Genomic DNA, 16,795 nt, shown 5'->3' with positions numbered 1-16,795 from the left:
TCAGTTAGAAACTAGGGAAAACACCTGATCTTTCACTACAATGATTTATAAAAATCTAGGAAGTCTAGAGCTGATCTACGAGCTGCATAAAGATATGGGTAGTTTAATTTACAGGTATTACGATCCTATCTTCTCATCATGTGAATTATGTGTGGACAGATGTTCATGCACGCAATTGGGGCAAAAATACTTCTTCCTTGGAATTGAAAAGTTTCCTCGATCAGTAACTGAATTTTATATGCCTTAGTTTCTGAGCCCGGACATGAACTATTAAATGGTGATTTAGCCAAGACTTGGGAAAAAAGTTATTAAACAATACTAAATTGCAGTAAAATGAAAATTTCAGCAAACAGTAGTTATTTTGAGGATAATTAATAGCAAGAATGTGGCTAATTCACATGTATAATTGCTCTATGGGATTTTTGTCAGGAGTTTTTTGTTACATAAAATATTATGTGAACTATGAGCCATGTGGGGGGAAAGGTTTGGGGAGCCTAAAAATAATGGAAACGTATAATGCCTTCAATTTGGCATCACTTGATTTTTGCTGTCCCCTAAATCTTGGCAATGCTTGTGGAAGCATGGCTTGGCTTTATTCAATTTTTAACAGGTTTTCTGTTTTCCCGAGGCCTGTCTTTTTTGTCAATAGATTGTATAGGGGAAAAGGTCCTTACTAGCGAATATGAGGCTGATCACCTCTGTTGCAAATAACACGTCTTTGTACACTTGACATAAAAGTAGAAAAGGTTCAACAGGTTCCTTCTTACTTTGGATGGCACTGGCCTTCTAGGAAAAATGAAATTGTTTTGAGAACTAAATTTATTTAATTTTATTTTAGAAAATTCCCATGGCGACTCAAGGAGGCTTTCACACGAATATAAATCAGCCAATCACTGTATCAGTTACAATAAAAACAGCAAATAAACCCCTGGTGGGTTTATTTGTTGTTACTCTTTTTGAAGTCAATTAAAAATAAGAGGAAAGGTTACAATATTGAATTCAGTTCAGATTATCAAAAAAAACTAATTACCCTATATTATATTTAGAAAAACTTTGCTGCCATAATGTACCTGAGAAATTCTAAACAAGTATGTACTTAAATTGGTCTATTGTAGCTGTTTCCCTACTTGAAAGTCGTCATGCTGTTAAGGCCACTGAGGAATTAAAAGCAGTGTCATCAAGGGATGATAACCTGTTGTGTTTTCCTACTTTATCACCGGGTGCTTTATGCTATTTGCTAATACTCTGTTTCTCACTGTTTCTCTTTAACCAATTGCTTTCTCTTTGTGCTTTAGGGAAGATGGTGAAAAAAGTCTGCCCTTGCAACCAGCTCTGTAGTAATTATTTCATTTTTGGTTACCTCTAAATTCTGATTGCTAAACTATGTTGTTTTGTTCAAGGCCATACAGTTTAACCTCCCTGAATCTGACTTAAGCACAGCATCTGTTCTTTATATACCTTTGTTCCTTTTAATAACATGTATTTCTGCATTACTGCAGAAGTAGATCTAGACACCCTGTTACTACCACAAAGGATAACTTTGATCATCACTTAATGGTGTACTTCTTGGAGATTAATCATGAGGCTCTAGCATGTATTGGTTCTAGTAATTTTCATATACTAGAAGGCACATTCCCTTTTTGAAAGCAATTTGGTTCTAATAATTATGTCCAAATGGGGTTTCTGCAAGCACTGATTCAGCTGTATATGACCAGTATGCTAACCATATCTTAAAGGACCACTAGCAAGCAAACAAATGACCTCAGAGTGACCCTACAGTAGGGGTGTCAAACTCAAGGCCTGTGGGCCAGATCCAGCCTGTGGGGTGATTAAATCTGGCCTGCAGGGTTGACCTAGAAATAGCAAAGGACTGGCCCGCGGTGCCTCTGGCAGCCAAAATGGGGCATGCCCCGTTTTGGCCAGTAAAGTGCTGCATCCAGGCTGAGAATGGGGCACTGGGGCGGGGGGGGGGCTTGCGTCCCCCCCGTGCATCCTATTTTGGCCAGCAGGCTTCACTTGCTGCAGGAGGCATCCCTCCCATCTCTCTCCCCCGCCCTCTCCCAGCCAGCCTGTGGAGGAGAACTACAATGTTGATTCAGCCCTTGAAGTAATCCAGTTTGACACCCTTGCTCTACAGCATAAGAAAAGGTATCATTAATAAAGGTACAAGTATTTCTCGACTTATAACCATTCATTTAGTGGGCAACTATTTAAATATGAGCCAGCAGTGTGCAGCAGCTGCCAAAAAAGCCAACACAGTTCTAGGCTGCATAAACAGAGGGATAGAATCAAGATCACATGAAGTATTCCAAGTGTTCCAAGTCCACACTTGGAATACTGCGCTCAGTTTTGGTCACCACGATGTAGAAAAGATGTGAAGACTCTAGAAAGAGCAACAAAGATGATGAGGGGACTGGAGGCTAAAACATATAAAGAACGGTTGCAGGAACTGGGTATGTCTAATTTAATGAAAAGACGGACTAGGGGAGATATGATAGCAGTGTTCCAATATCTCAGGGGCTGCCACAAAAAAGAGGGAGTCAAACTATCCTCCAAAGCACCTGAGGGTAGAACAAGAAGCAATGGGTAGAAACTAATCAAGGAGAGAAGCAATTTAAAACTAAGGAGAAATTTCCTGACAGAACACTTAATCAGTGGAACAACTTGCCTCCAGAAGTTCTGAATGCTCCAACACTGGAAGCATTTAAGAAGAGATTGGATAACATTTGTTTGAAGTTGTGTAGGGTTCCCTGCCAAGCAGGGGGTTGGATTAGAAGACCTCCAAGGTCCCTTTCAACTCTGTTATTCTATATTCTATTTAGCAACCATTAAGAGGTATAATGACACTGAAAAAGTAACTTAGAATCGGTCCTTGCTCTTACCATCATTACAGCATCCAAAGGTCACATGGTCAAAATTTGGGTGCTTAGCAATTGGCATATATTTACGATGGTTGCAGAGTCCCGGGTTCATGTGATCACCATCTGTGACCTTCCCAGCCAGCTTCAGGCCGCAAAGTCAATGAAGGAAACCAGATTCTCTTAATGACCGCCTGATCCATTTAACAACTGCAAAGATTCCTTTAATAAACATGCCAAAAAAAAGGTTGCAGAATTGGGCAAGACTCACTTAGCAACCACCTTGTTTAGCAACAGAAATTCTGTTCCCAATTGTCATAATTGGAGGACTTCCTGCAGATGGAGGGAAGCACTTTGGCAGGATTAAGAGAGAGAGAGAGAGAGAGAGATTGAATGCAGCGATGGAGGGAAAGAGCTCCATTTGTTCTTTAAAGATAAGAGCCAAAATAAAATTCTGTAATATTTGCTGTGACTGAGCAAGATTGAGGGGAGGTGTTTTTTGTTTTTTAATTGACACTGATCCACATTTTTGTCAGACTCTTCTTGATGGCTGGTTTAACAGATTAAAAAATTGGTTACTTTTAACAATTGAGGTCATTTTTGATAAAAGTATAAATCCTTCTTATTTAATTATCTTAGATCGTTTCTGAGGCAGTTGGGTGCATGATGAACAGCCAGTGAAAGAGAAAAATTAGTCACACCTGAGAATTCACACCATCAACTTATCCCAATGTCTTGTAGGCACTTTACCTAGCAATGTATCTTTTATGGCCATCAGGAAGGGGCTGAAGAATCTCTTCTAGTCCCTGCATGAAACTGATGACAATGCTTTTAGGCATGATGTGAAGGTGGTTTTCTTTTCTTCACTCTTGTGTGTTATCTGTGCTGGTGCGTGTGTGTCTGGCTGTTTTATCAATTAGATTTGTGCATATGTTACAGCCTATGTCTTTTATTGTATCAAATATTGTTCCTTTGCATGTTACACAGTAAGTGATTCAATACTACATTCATTTCTCTCACCTGGGCAAAGGATTCCTTTTTTTCCATTTCCTTGTTTGCATGTTTTCCCCCTTCTGTCTGTTCAGTTTGGGGGAGACCGTTACATCCTAGGTCATCTTAAGTTAGTCACCTTGCTTGCTTATACAGTATTTCACAGCACAGTAACACCTTGCCTCACTGTTACCACAAATAAGGACTTTTATTTCTCTACTTGCATTTTTATCAGGTCTAGGGATCCAGAATCCAATTATTACCGTCTGTAACCTTTAGCTATTAGTTTCTAAGCAACAGGATCCAGTTGCCATAATAATACAGTGCCACAGATACAAAGATTGTGCAGCTGTTTGGATCTGAAGGCAAAAAAAGTGCTTAGGAGCACATGGGGCCCTGCCCATAGAACATAGAGCAATCCCAGGGAAAGATGTTTGGATATGGAATTGCAGGCATATGTAATCCATGCCATTCATTATGACACACACGCACACACACACACACACACACACACACACACAGTAAGGTCACAGTGCAAACCTGGCCTTTTTGTGCTTCTAACCCCAACATTGGGTACAAGTGTGGAACGTTGCAAAGTTTCAGCTTCACACAGATTGCCTCTTTTGTCACTTGTCAGTCTTGCCTCCCACTGAAGATGCATGTGGCTGCACACAAGTGTAACATGTATGCCCCTGCAAGCTCCAAAGCATCTCTTTGCTCTCAGATCCAAAGTGCTGCTCTAATTCTTTATGCCTTCCTGAATTTTAAAATAAAACTTAGATTTCTTAAACAGCAAATATTTCCACACTGAAGTTACCTTCTTGGGTTCAGATTCTGTTTTATAAATTGACGAACATTTCTGTTTTGGTTATGGGTGATTTTTTTTTTCCATCGCACATTGAAGTTCTCAAGACTTGTGTTGAGGTTTTTGCTATTCAACTATTAGAAGCAATAATACTTTTCTACATTGTTTCAGCAAATTTGCCACTGGAAATCCTTTGGCATACACCCCTGGACATATTGGACTTTTCTTTATTCTTCTGATCTGATTCTAGCAAGTGCCATATTTTTTTAATCAAGTAGCTCCTTGTGCCTCTCTTTTTAGATGTATTGAGACCCAGATTGTTGGGGGCAATATGCTGACTCTCTGTAAACCGCTTAGAGAGGCCTGAAAGGCCTATGAAGCGGTATATAAGTCTACTGCTATTGCTATTGCTATTCCCTCCCATGGTGTGAAACCTTTGGAACTAAATAAACGGGCTCCTCTGGAAGCCACCCTCTCAGTTTGAAGCAAAGGAGATTGTTTGCTATATGTCATTTTTGGTTTTGGGATGTGAAGTCAGTGGGCTCTTAGTACAATTTTGTTTCATGATTGCTGCCAGTAACGCAAGTGTTTCTTTCCAGTAATGTGTCCTTGAGGTTTCAGATTGTCCATCTGCAAAACAGAGTGGCTATCCCAATGAATATATAATTTCTTGGTATTGGATTGAGTGGGTAGAGTTGGCAAATGGCTCAAATGAGCATAATAGGTGCTTGTAAACAATTGGGAGGAAACTTCCCGACAGCCTGGTTATTAATGCCCAATGTTAATCCACTTGTCTGTGGAAAACAGCAACTTTGCAGACCACCCACTGATCTGAAAAATAACATACAATTACATAATTAACTTAATAGCAGAAAAACTGCTAGCTGAGCTCTAAAATCCTTCCTTTTCATTATGTCCAAGTAGACCTCATATGCATGGCTTTTTAAATTCTTGCTCTTATTTTGCATTGTAACTCTTGATGGCCTCCAGGGAATTCTGTTTCAATCGTATTCAAATGATAGCTGCTTTCCTTTTCCTAGGGACCAGCAGTGTAAACACTGTTGGAGGTACAGTAAACAGCCAGGCACCCCAGTCTCAGCCCCCTGCCTCTAGTCGGAAAGGAACCTTCACTGATGATCTGCACAAACTAGTGGACAACTGGGCTCGTGACGCTATGAATCTGTCTGGCAAGAAAGGAGGCAAAGGACATGGCAATTACGAGGCAAGTTGAGTAGTTTAGTTTTTATTCTATTTATAACTCTCACTTTTTAGATTTCTATCAGTTTTATATTGGCTGTTGCTTTTTTTTTATTATGTGCCATCCACAATTCTCATTGGGGAAGATGGGTGGCTATTTAAATTTGATTGATTGATTGATTCCAATTAATTAATCAAATTTAAACAGCCACCCATCTTCCCCAATGAGAATTTTGGTCGCATAGCAAGAAGAACTGATGGCAGGTGGACCAAGGCATTCATAGAATGGACCTCACAAAAGCGCCCACGAAAGAGACCTAAAACAAGACGGATCGATGACATCAGCAAGTATTGCAGCGCAACTGGCAAAGGAAACCTCAGGACCATCTTGGTTGGGAACATGAGGAAGTGGCCTTCATCCTGCAGTGGAAAGACAATGGCTAGGAGGAGGAGGAGGAGGATGAAGAAGAAGAATTAATACTGCAATGGTGCTTTAAAGTTTGTGAACCCCTTTGAACATTCAATATTTCTGCATAGATATGGCCTAAAACGTGATCTCATCTCCACTCAATTCCTAAAGCTAGATAATAAGAACCTAATTAAACAACTGAGCGAAAAACATTGTATTAGTTTGGTTATTTATTAAGCAAAATGATCCAAAACTACATATTTGTGTGAAGCAAAAATACATGAACCTCTAGGATTATCAGTTCATTTGAAGGAGAAATTAAGAGTCGGATGTTTCAATCCATGGGATGATAATTAGGTGTGAACATGGGAAGGCTTCCTTTATTTAAAGAACAGAATTACAAGTCTGATCTTCAGCATAGAAGGATGTAGAGGTGAGCATGGCAGGAGTGCAAAGAAAAAGCCACTACACTCTCAAAAGAACTCTGCTGCCAGTCTACATTTTGTGAAAGACGATGAGAATAAGCCAGAAGGCTATTGGAACAAATGTTCCATGAACAGATGAGACCATAATGTAACTTGGCTTGAATGAAAAGTGTTAAGTTTGGCGAAAGGCAAACACTGCATTCCAGCATAAGAACATTATCCCATCTGTGAAACACGCGAGTGACAGGATTGAGGTTTGAGTCCGCTTTGTTGCTTCTGGACCAGAACGGCTTGAGAGAAGCGTGAATTCGAAATTCTACTGGCAAATGGTACAGGAAAATGTCAGGGTATCTAGCTATGAAATGAAACTCAAATGAAAGTGAGTCACGCAGCAAGACAGTGAGCCAAACCACACAAGTTGTAACACCAAAGAATGGTTCAAGTAGAATAAAATTATGGTTTTGAAATGGCCAAGTCAAAAGTCCTAACTTGATCCTATAGAAACTTTGCGGGAAGACCTGAAGCATGCAGTTCCTGCAATGAAGGCCACCAACATCCCTTAGTTGAAACTGTTCTGTAAAAGAGGAACAGGGTAAATTTCCTCCAGTTGATGTGCAGGACTGATCAACTGTTAGCAGAAATTGTTTTGTTGCAGTTATTACTGACTAAGGAGGGCACACCAGTTACTAAAAGCAAAGTTTCATAGCTTTGAATCATTTTCCCCAACAAATCAATGAACAAATATGTTTTTGACTGTGTAATGCGATTCTTTTTATGTAATTTTAGGACTTGTATGAATAAGCAGATCACATTTCAATTCAAATGAAAATTCAAAAGGGCTCACAAACATTTAATCAGCACTCTAAGTACCATAGTTACTTTTCGGGTTCACGCATGGATAGAGTTGATGAAAGAAATTTGTTTAGCAATTCTCAGGTAGGTTGATTTTGGATTGAGTTCCATTGTTTTTGTTTGTTTTAGGGTCCAGGAATGGCAAGGAAGTTCTCCGCACCAAGCCAACTCTGCATCTCGATGACATCCTCTCTTGGTGCTACCCCTATCTCTGCAGCATCAGCTACCTCCCTAGGTCACTTCACCAAGGCCATGTGTCCCCCTCAGCCGTTTGGTTATCCAGCAGTGCCCTTTGTACCCCCCTGGAGCGGGACGGGTGGTCCAGCACAGCAGCCTTTAAACCAGTTCCAGCCTGTAGGAACTGCCTCCTTACAAAACTTCAACATCAGCAACTTACAGAAATCTATCAGCAACCCCCCTGGCTCCAATCTGCGGACCACTTAGCGATTCCCAGCCATGTTGCTGGGTAGACCTTTGGGCAGGAGTCGGGGCCTGAATTAACTGCTAGGCTCTTTGTGCCCAAAAGGGATGGATGCCCCCCCTCCCCTTCTAACCATTGCTGTCTGCACTCAGTAAGTAAAGCCCCCCTTTCGGAAGATGGGGAGAACGTGATCAGGATCCTCTTAAGACGGCACATACTTCCTCTAATTCTTGTATGTGGCAGAATGTATAGAGATGGAAATCACCATGCAAGCCAGCAGCCTCTGACTGTAAAATCCACACGACTTAAGAGGCTGGATCCTATGGGTTGGGAAAGAAAGTTGTTAGCCTTCGCATGAATCTTCGTATGCCATTTGCCTTGTTCTGAAGAACTTGAGCCCAAATGGAAAGCGGTCTATTTTTACATCATCTTATCCTTTCCTTCAGAACATGACATCACAGTTCCGGAACAAGTGCGCACACAGATGGACATACAGAATAGCCCATGCTTTGAGATAAGTCTTTCCTGCTTTCAGGAAAAGATATTAAGAGCTTTGGCAGCAGCATTAGAGCAATTTAAAATGTTTAGAAGAAAAACAAATAATTAAAAGTTCCCTGCGGACATGTACTTACCATCAGTTTTGATGTGGAAACACTGTGATATATAAATGTTGTTGGACAACAGTAGTTTAAAAAAAACAAACGAGTGGAGTATAGGGGGTTAAACAGTCAAAAAAGAAAAAATGGGAAAAAAGCTAGCTATATCCTGATACTTATTGGAGACACTTTAACTTTTTTCCTTTTTATTTTCATTGTATTAGATAAATGTGAATGTATAATTGTATAAATTAATGTACTTGAATACTTGTCTGTTCTCCCAGTATGCTTGCTGGATATTTTAGTGCCTTGGACTTTTTATTGCTCCTGCAGTTAGCATCACCTGCCCGGCAGACTTTAGACAGACCAAGGGAAAGGCGAGAGGGAGGTTATTTTGGACATAGCCACTGAAATACCAAAGGCCTAAAACATTGGATGCTTATACTGTAACAGTGTCTAGAGTAGGTGTTGGAGGGGGAGCTACTGCAGCTCTACGTCGAAAAGGTAAACTACAGAGAGGAGGTGGGGAAAACCAGCAATGGATATTGGTGGAGGGTACAGAAATGATGACATGTTGTGTAACCAGAGTAAAACTGGGCTGAATGTGAACAGAGAGAGAGAGAGAGAGAGAGAGGAGGGAGGGAAGGAGAAAGGCTTGTCTGAAAGGACGGCTCCTAGGGGCAGGCTGGCTGAAAGCTAAAAAAGGGTTTTAGGAGGGTCAACATGTGTTCAGAAACGGGAGTTTAGGACCCTGGGGAGCGCGAACGTCTCCTGGGGTTGCTCTTTCATTCTACCTAGGAAGGGCAGAAACAGATATTCCATGTTGCGGGTTTCATTGCCAAGGACAGATACACTTGAAACACTCAGAATCAAAAAATAACTTTGTTTTTGTTAAAAAACGTCTAAAGGACTTAAAACTTGGTACCAAGACTGTAACTGTGTTGCCTTCGAGTAGGTGCACTGCATCGCCTACTTTCCACTCAGACTCGGTTTCTAACGCGACATACAAGTTCTCGATTCAAACGACATATTGCAACCAACTAGTATTACTCTCTATTGCTGCAGCAGGCTGTGAAGGGTCAGAGTACTTCTATTTTGTATTTGGGAGTAGCTTTACTGCTGGTCTAAAAAGTTTGTATACTAAGTAAAAAAAAAAAATGTCTCCCCCCCCCCAAAAAAAGTTCCTTTAAGGTTAGCAGGGAATTTGTTATTTCTGTACTTGTTCACGCTACCCTCAAACATATGCACAGGTTTGTCTTTCCATCCCTTTGTCTCAAGTTGAAGTTTTTAAGAGTGGCTTTTGTCAGGAAGGGAGGCCTCGGCATGGTGGCTGGAAAGCAAAAGACGGGAAGTCCATAAGGTAGCTGGGCTCCAACCCCTTTTCCAACTTCAAAGTCCCCCATTGTAACGGAATATGGGGGAAAGCTGTGGCTTCCTACTGTTAATGGAGAAGCTTTTACTTTCTGAGTTTGTGGCCCATTCTTCAAAACAAGAAATGAATTAATATGCAGAAAGTAGAAAGAATCAGTGATGAAAGGTGCCACTTCATGGTTAGAATGGTCAGCTGAGTGTTGCACGAGGATGGTATTTTGGTTTAATATGTTTGAGGTTGGGTTTTCACTTAGTTATTCAAATACTGGTTTTATTTACCATTGATTTCCCTCCTGTGGATTAAATAACTGAGGTCTAGAAGAATTAACTAGTGCTACTGAACTGTTAAATTATTTTGTGTTAATATTACACTTTTGAGTACCTTTTTTTCCACAAGATCTGTTTCTGAATTACAGATGTTTTCTTTACATTATTTAACAATGTACACTGTAAAAATAAAATAAAAGGAATTCAAACCTTGGGCTTCCCTGGCCGTAGTTAATGGTATGTTTTGCACTAAATCCAGGCATTGCGCTTCATGTACAATTGCGCTTTGTGCTGCAGTTTGTTACCTTCTTTGTAGATATTTAATGAAATCATTCAAATAAACCAAACCTGCTTTTGTTGAGCTGTAGTATTTCATTTTCAGTTGGCATTTGCTTCTCTCAGTGCCCTGAAGCTGAACTGTCAAGTGAGCCCCTGCTGCTGTCAGACACACTTACAGGACAGATGGTTCATCCATTCTGAAGCCAGGGCTGCAATCTGGCCGGAAACCCATCTGGGTACGGCCAAGATGAAGAATGCTACGAAGTAGTTATTTGAGCTCAGAGAAGAGCCGTGTCTCCAACCAATGGATATACTATTACTTGAAAGACTTAGACTCCTGGTCCCAACAAAGACCCCTTTTATTAATTTGCTGTGAATTCTACTCATTCACATTCAGCGAAGTCTTTCAAGGGAGGATTTAAAGTCACAGACCTTATCTGGCTTGGAGAGCTGCAAAACTTGGCAAGGAGTCTCAAAAGAGTCATGAACCAATTAAGCCAACTAATTGTCTCCTGCAAACTCCACTCCCCTTTCCCTCCTCTTTTATTTCCTCTGGGAGGGGCTCTATCGTCCACATGTGGCCTTTCTCCCAAATCGAACCGTTCTTTAGCTGTTCCCTTTGTCTGGCAATTCTGTGCATGCACATTCTGGGAACAGGCCCCAGCTGTTCGTCTGCCTCACTGATGTCTGACTCTGAAGGCAGCTGATAAGTGCCTCCGACAGAGCCTTTCCCAGACTCCAGGACTGGCCCATGTTCCTCCCTAACAACCTCACTGTCCAATCTGGAAGGAAATGGTTTCAAAGATTGAAGTTTTTAATTTTTTTAAAAAAAAATATTTTTGGTTAAACAGACAAACACAACACAAAAATCATCTTCTGTTACATATTATAGAAGTGTGTTGATTGGTTACAAATAACTTTTGTGCATCTCTTCCACAGTCATTACTTATAGTTCATATCACATTGTATATTTTAAATCAAAAATCTTTATATATCTTACTATCAACATCCCACAATTCTCATTTGACTATAATTGTTTTAACGTCCTTTTGCATAAAATAATCCAAAATTGAAAACACAACCACATAATGACATTTCATTAAATGTTTCTAATATCATCCAATAACATTACACCTTTATAACATTTTCTAAGTAAGAATTAATTATGATTGATAGCAAAATTTCTAATCCTCTTTTCCAAGTCCCTGTTTACTATTTGTAGCCCAATTCCTTTTATTGAGCCAGTACATATATATATTAACTATATCCCTTGTCATTTTATTGTTATTTTTATAGTTGTTATTTAGTAATAGAAATTCATCCGCTAATTATATCTGGTTTCCTCTCTTTAAACCAACATATGTGTTTACCTTGTTATCATCAATTATTTATTTAGCATATCACTCTAAAGATTACTAAATTACTAATCACTAATCATATTGTAGAAGTGTGTCGATTGGTTACAAATAACTTTCATGCATCTCTTCCACAGTCATTAATTATATTTCATATTACATTAGATATTTTAAATCAAAAATCTTTATATATCTTACCATCAACATCCCACAGTTCTCATTTGACTATAATTGTTTTAACATCCTTTTGCATAAAATAATCCAAAATTGAAAACACAACCACATAATGACATTTCATTAGTTATTTCTAATCATCCAATAACATTACCCCTTTATAGCATGTTCCAAGTAAAAATTAATTATGTTTGATAACAAGGTTTCTAATCCTCCTTTCCAAATCGCTGTTTACAATTTATATCCCAATTCCTTTTATTAAACCAGTACATATATATATTGTTCACTATATCCCTTGTCATTTCATTGTTATTGTTATAGTTATTAACAGAAATTCATTCACTAATTATATAAAATTTCCTCTCATCAAACCAACACGTGTATGTACCTTATTATCCTTATCAATTATTTATTTAACATAGCACTCTAGAGATTACTAAATTACTAATCACTAATTACTAAAATTAACTATTTTTTATTATCAACTTTCATATATCAGCCTGTATCCTTCCAGTAATAATGCAATCTTATTTCTTTTGTCATTTGTGGAATTAATCTTCTATTTATTTCCTTAATAAAGTTTTTGTGGACTTCTCTCTGCACCTTGCTGCTTGTAGCATCACTTAAGTAATCTCGATGCCCTCCATCTGCTATTTTAATCAGTTTATCTTTGGTTGTCAATCATGCTTCTGAGAAGTTTTCTCTCCCTAAATCCACCGTTTTTTTCCTCTTTTTTCTTCTTCCATGCCTTGAAATCTGGGGTAGAGTTCCTGTTGATCTAATTCCCTTTTCCATACTCCCCTTTTCCCACTTTCAACCACGTTCACTCCACTGGTAAAGTAATCAGTTGTCTTTGTAATCATTTTCCCCTTCAATTTTTGGGACTCTGACCCTTTGCTGTTATAAACTCTTAATTTTTCCATCTTCTTCTCGTTCTCTATGTTATTTCTAATAAATTTTGAATTCCGGCCAGTATGTTTTGCAAAGTTAATGTTTCTTCTGAATATTGTGCCATTTTGGCAAGCTGGTAGAGATACTGCCACTCTGGCTTTCAAGGCTTCTTATATTAAATTAGCTTAAATGCAAATTCATTTATGATCTTCAAAAAAGAAGATTCTATTTCTTTTTCTCTCCCACTGCCAGTAAAACTCTCAAAGTGCACCTGTATAAACAATTCGTGCCCTTGCTTCTTATTACTTTCTATAAACAAATTGCAGAGCCTTGAGATACAAAGTCAGATCAAAAGGAAAAGGGAAAGTGCATTGTTTCAAAAACTCAAGTCTCCAGCCTCCAAGTGGCAGTATTGCTTCCCACTCTCTAATGTTATTTCAAACTTAAAAGAAACAGAGTTCTTAAATGGAATTAATAGCAAGAAATAAAAATCCTTGTTGAAATAAAGAAGAAGACTTCAGTCCATAGATTAAAAAATAAAAATAAAAAATAGAAGAAAAACTGATCCATTCTCTTTAAAAAGAAAAAAAGAAGTTGCGAGCACTTCAATCCACGAAGTAGAATTACAAAAAAAATGAAACACACTATCCAAAGCAATCCAGTATAGGTTAAATTTGCCACTTGTTTTCTTCTGCTTTCAGATTTAACTTTTTTTTTAAAAAATTGGGCAGTCTTTTCCAAAACAGTAAAGTTTCCTCACCAGATGGACACACTTTCTCTTTCCACTTCGCTTCCGTTCTGGAGCCGTCCCAATTTCATCAGCCTGGGGCTGGACTTTTTGTTGCCGGCTTGAAGAACTTCTCTTGGATCAATCAGGGTGGTGTCCCTGGGATCAGCAAGATGTATTCTTCCTGTTCACTGTCTCTACGGGACAGTTTAGGTCCGATTGGACCATCCATCCATGTCCGTATCATTGCGACGTTGGCTCCTCCTTCCGAAGTTTTTAATTTTGAAGTGTAATACCCGGCAGAGACATACTAGTTAAAAACAAAAATAATTCTTCCCCATGTTGTCTCACCCATGTTTGCATCTCCCTTGAAATTCTCATTCCCTCCAAGTGAAGTTCATGGTTCTCCAAGAACTGTCCATCCCTGCTTTTGTTTTTATACTAAATAAGAATCTTCCTTTTTTAAAGCCTATCTTATGGAAATACTTGTAAAGCCTCCCTTGAAACAGTGTCTCGGATTATAAGACATAACCTCACATTGAGGTATAAAAACCCTGTTGATACTAGACAATTATTAGAGAAGAGCAGGCCTTAAAATTGGAATATTCATTCAGTTATTGAAAGGCTTTATTTGCCCTGTATCTTTGACCTGTGAGCACATTTGGAATTTAACAGGATAGGGTTTTTTATATTTTTATGGTTTACATGAACTAGTTTGCACTCTAATAAACTAGAGTCTTAGATATTAGCAGAACAGAAGCTGCTATACCTCTGGGGGGAAAAGTTTGTGGGATCTCTTATTTCATAAGTCTGCTGCTATATGGGAAATTTATGTAGAACTTTGCAATATAGGAAAGGACAAAGGAAGTAAGAACACAGAGCTTTGTGCTTGAATTGATTAGAACTGAATAAGATCTTACAGGAGCTTAGTGTTAGTCATGCTGTTTTAAGTACTGCAGATCTATAGCTAAAATCCTTTGTTATTACAGGAATGGAAGACTGGCCTGGGCTACCTCTTAGTTCTAGTATAAAAGTGTACTCGATCTCCAACTTTGATCTGATACTTTTATGATTACTGTATGGAATAGTTACTGCAGATCTTGCAGTAGTCAAATTGGAAGAATTCCTAAAGATTTCTTTTAGCCAAGTAAACATTTCCGTAGTAGTCTTGGCAGCGAGGAGATGAAGGAAACGAGGCAGTTATACAAATGGCCTGTCACTTCCAATTGCTTTTAAAGAATGAAATCAATGTAACCATTTTTTTTCCCAGTAGGAGCTACTGGACATCAATCATATTTGTTGTGCTACCCTGCTTCAAGACTGGAAGTTGTTTCTTTTGCCAAAAATGTTCTTTGTAAAGTTGAGTCTTGGAATATGGAGTGTATTGCTTGACTTAAAGTTTAGCAACTCCCATCCTTGTAAAATATAGCACGCTTTTCCCTTTCTAACGTCTCAGGGTTTCATAGATATACCTATGTAGTTTTCTTGGCAACACTACATTTAAAAAATAACAACTTCCAGTTTAGTCTACAGCTCCTTCATTTCCAGACAATCAAATATTGAGCAGGTCCAATGTTGTTTAGCTTTTAAAAATCAGCTACGGAGTATTTCGCTTTATCTCTTCTATTTTAAGTTGTATATCATAAAATAGATTTATATACGGTAGGTAGGAAGCCAGAATATACCGTAGCAATCATAAGATGTCTGGCTATTACTTGCCAAGGATCTAGTGGAAAATTTCATGTGTCCATTTGGATATTTACATGAATCTTAAGCTTTCAAGAAAACCCAGAATATCTCCAGCTCACCTCCAATGCCCACTGATGTTATCCACCTGGGAAATATTAAGATTGTTCTGCACTCCTGATCATGAACAAAAAAAATTGCATTTTTAAAACATCTAGATTAAAACCTACTTGTGCCTAGGTAACATATATGCACAATAACTACCAAAGAATAAAATACTTGGATATAAACAAATGCCTATGTGTCAATACTAATAGGAAGAAAATGCCAATGTCTCTTTATTGAAACATTTCATTAAATATTTAAGTGTGTCCTGAAGCTTCATTATATACAATGTTTAGCATTATTGAGAGTTGAAATAATTTTGGTTTAATCTGCAGATCAGAATATAGTGGGCCAATTTTGAAAATTAAGGAAGTTTATTAGAAAAGAATGATCAAGGAAAGTTATATCAATTATATACATACATTACATAACATCTTACATGTAGGGTCTTCCTAAGTCAATGACATTTGTGACATATAGGAATGGGACCTTTTCCGATGTTATCTTAGCTATTGGTCAAACGGAACTACAGTCTACAGATAGATGATCTGTACTGGGGACTGATGCTATTGGTCTCACAGAAAAAACTGCTTTAAATACCCTCCCTTTTGCAACAGAAACAAAAGGTATACTGACCCTATTTTCACGTTATATTGCAATAATTATTTGGAGAAAAGTTGCTCAATTTAACAAAGTAGATCGCTCACCAGCTATATATATAAAAATGGCTGTATGTGTGTGTGTGTGTGTGTGTGTGTGTGTGTGTTCCAGCATAACTCTGGAACGCCTTGAGCAATTTCAACCAAATTTGGTACACAGATGACTCACTCTCTGGAAAAAAATCCTGTCAAGGTAAGACACTCCTAAAACCCGGGGGGGGGGATATTCTGTTAAGATATAGCCTGTTGTGCCTTAAAATGACTCCTACTGTACTGCCGTAAAATGGCTTCTGTACAGTGCAGTGGAGTTGGCATTGTAACAGCTTCACAGTACTCCACAAGTGGGCTCCCTCTGGTAAGGAGGAAAATCCAACATTAGAAATTACATTTGGTCCAGACATTTCCCCCTATAAATAAATACCCGGGCAATGCCGGGTTATCAGCTAGTTAGTAATATATATTACATGAGATGCTGCATTAAATTATAGATTGCAAAATGAATTATACTGTTCTAAGGATGGATTTTTGTTTTCTCAGACTTTGTTAGTGGACCAATAAAATAGACACCATAAAAAGTCCAAGACTGACATATTTCCCTTCCGCCCCCCTCCCTCACCCCACCCACCCACACTTAAAAAGTCATGCTTTTCTATACTTCTAACAATAAACTTTCCAAACATTTTCAGGTTGTGCCTCTTTGAGTAGGTGGAAACCTTAGTTTTGTTGGT

At 38.6% G+C, this 16,795-nt stretch overlaps 1 protein-coding gene across 15 annotated transcripts in view; it reads left to right on the top strand.

The window, feature by feature from the left end:
- LOC148044050 (serine/threonine-protein kinase WNK1-like) overlaps positions 1–10,552 on the top strand; it is a 114,673-nt gene extending 104,121 nt beyond the window's left edge. For 7 of the 15 annotated variants that reach the window (XM_087722914.1, XM_087722912.1, XM_087722911.1 and 4 more), the window contains 3 exons: positions 1,296–1,337; positions 5,694–5,875; positions 7,666–10,552. In XM_087722914.1, coding sequence (XP_087579040.1) covers positions 1,296–1,337; positions 5,694–5,875; positions 7,666–7,980 — 539 coding nt within the window. In that variant the 3' untranslated portion in view covers positions 7,981–10,552. Of the gene's footprint in view, positions 1–1,295; positions 1,338–3,497; positions 3,707–5,693; positions 5,876–7,665 lie in introns of those variants that run through there. The other 8 variants (XM_087722917.1, XM_087722913.1, XM_087722921.1 and 5 more) reach the window with 3 other exon arrangements.
- The last annotated feature ends 6,243 nt before the right edge of the window (positions 10,553–16,795 follow it).

This window comes from Thamnophis sirtalis, unplaced genomic scaffold (assembly GCF_051295495.1).
Source record: "Thamnophis sirtalis isolate CommonGarterSnake01/CBP01778 unplaced genomic scaffold, rThaSir2_p1.2 scaffold_9, whole genome shotgun sequence".
NCBI classification, from domain to species: Eukaryota; Metazoa; Chordata; class Lepidosauria; order Squamata; family Natricidae; genus Thamnophis; species Thamnophis sirtalis.
Note: the sequence above shows the minus strand (reverse complement) of the source record. Positions and strands in the feature narration are given on the sequence as shown.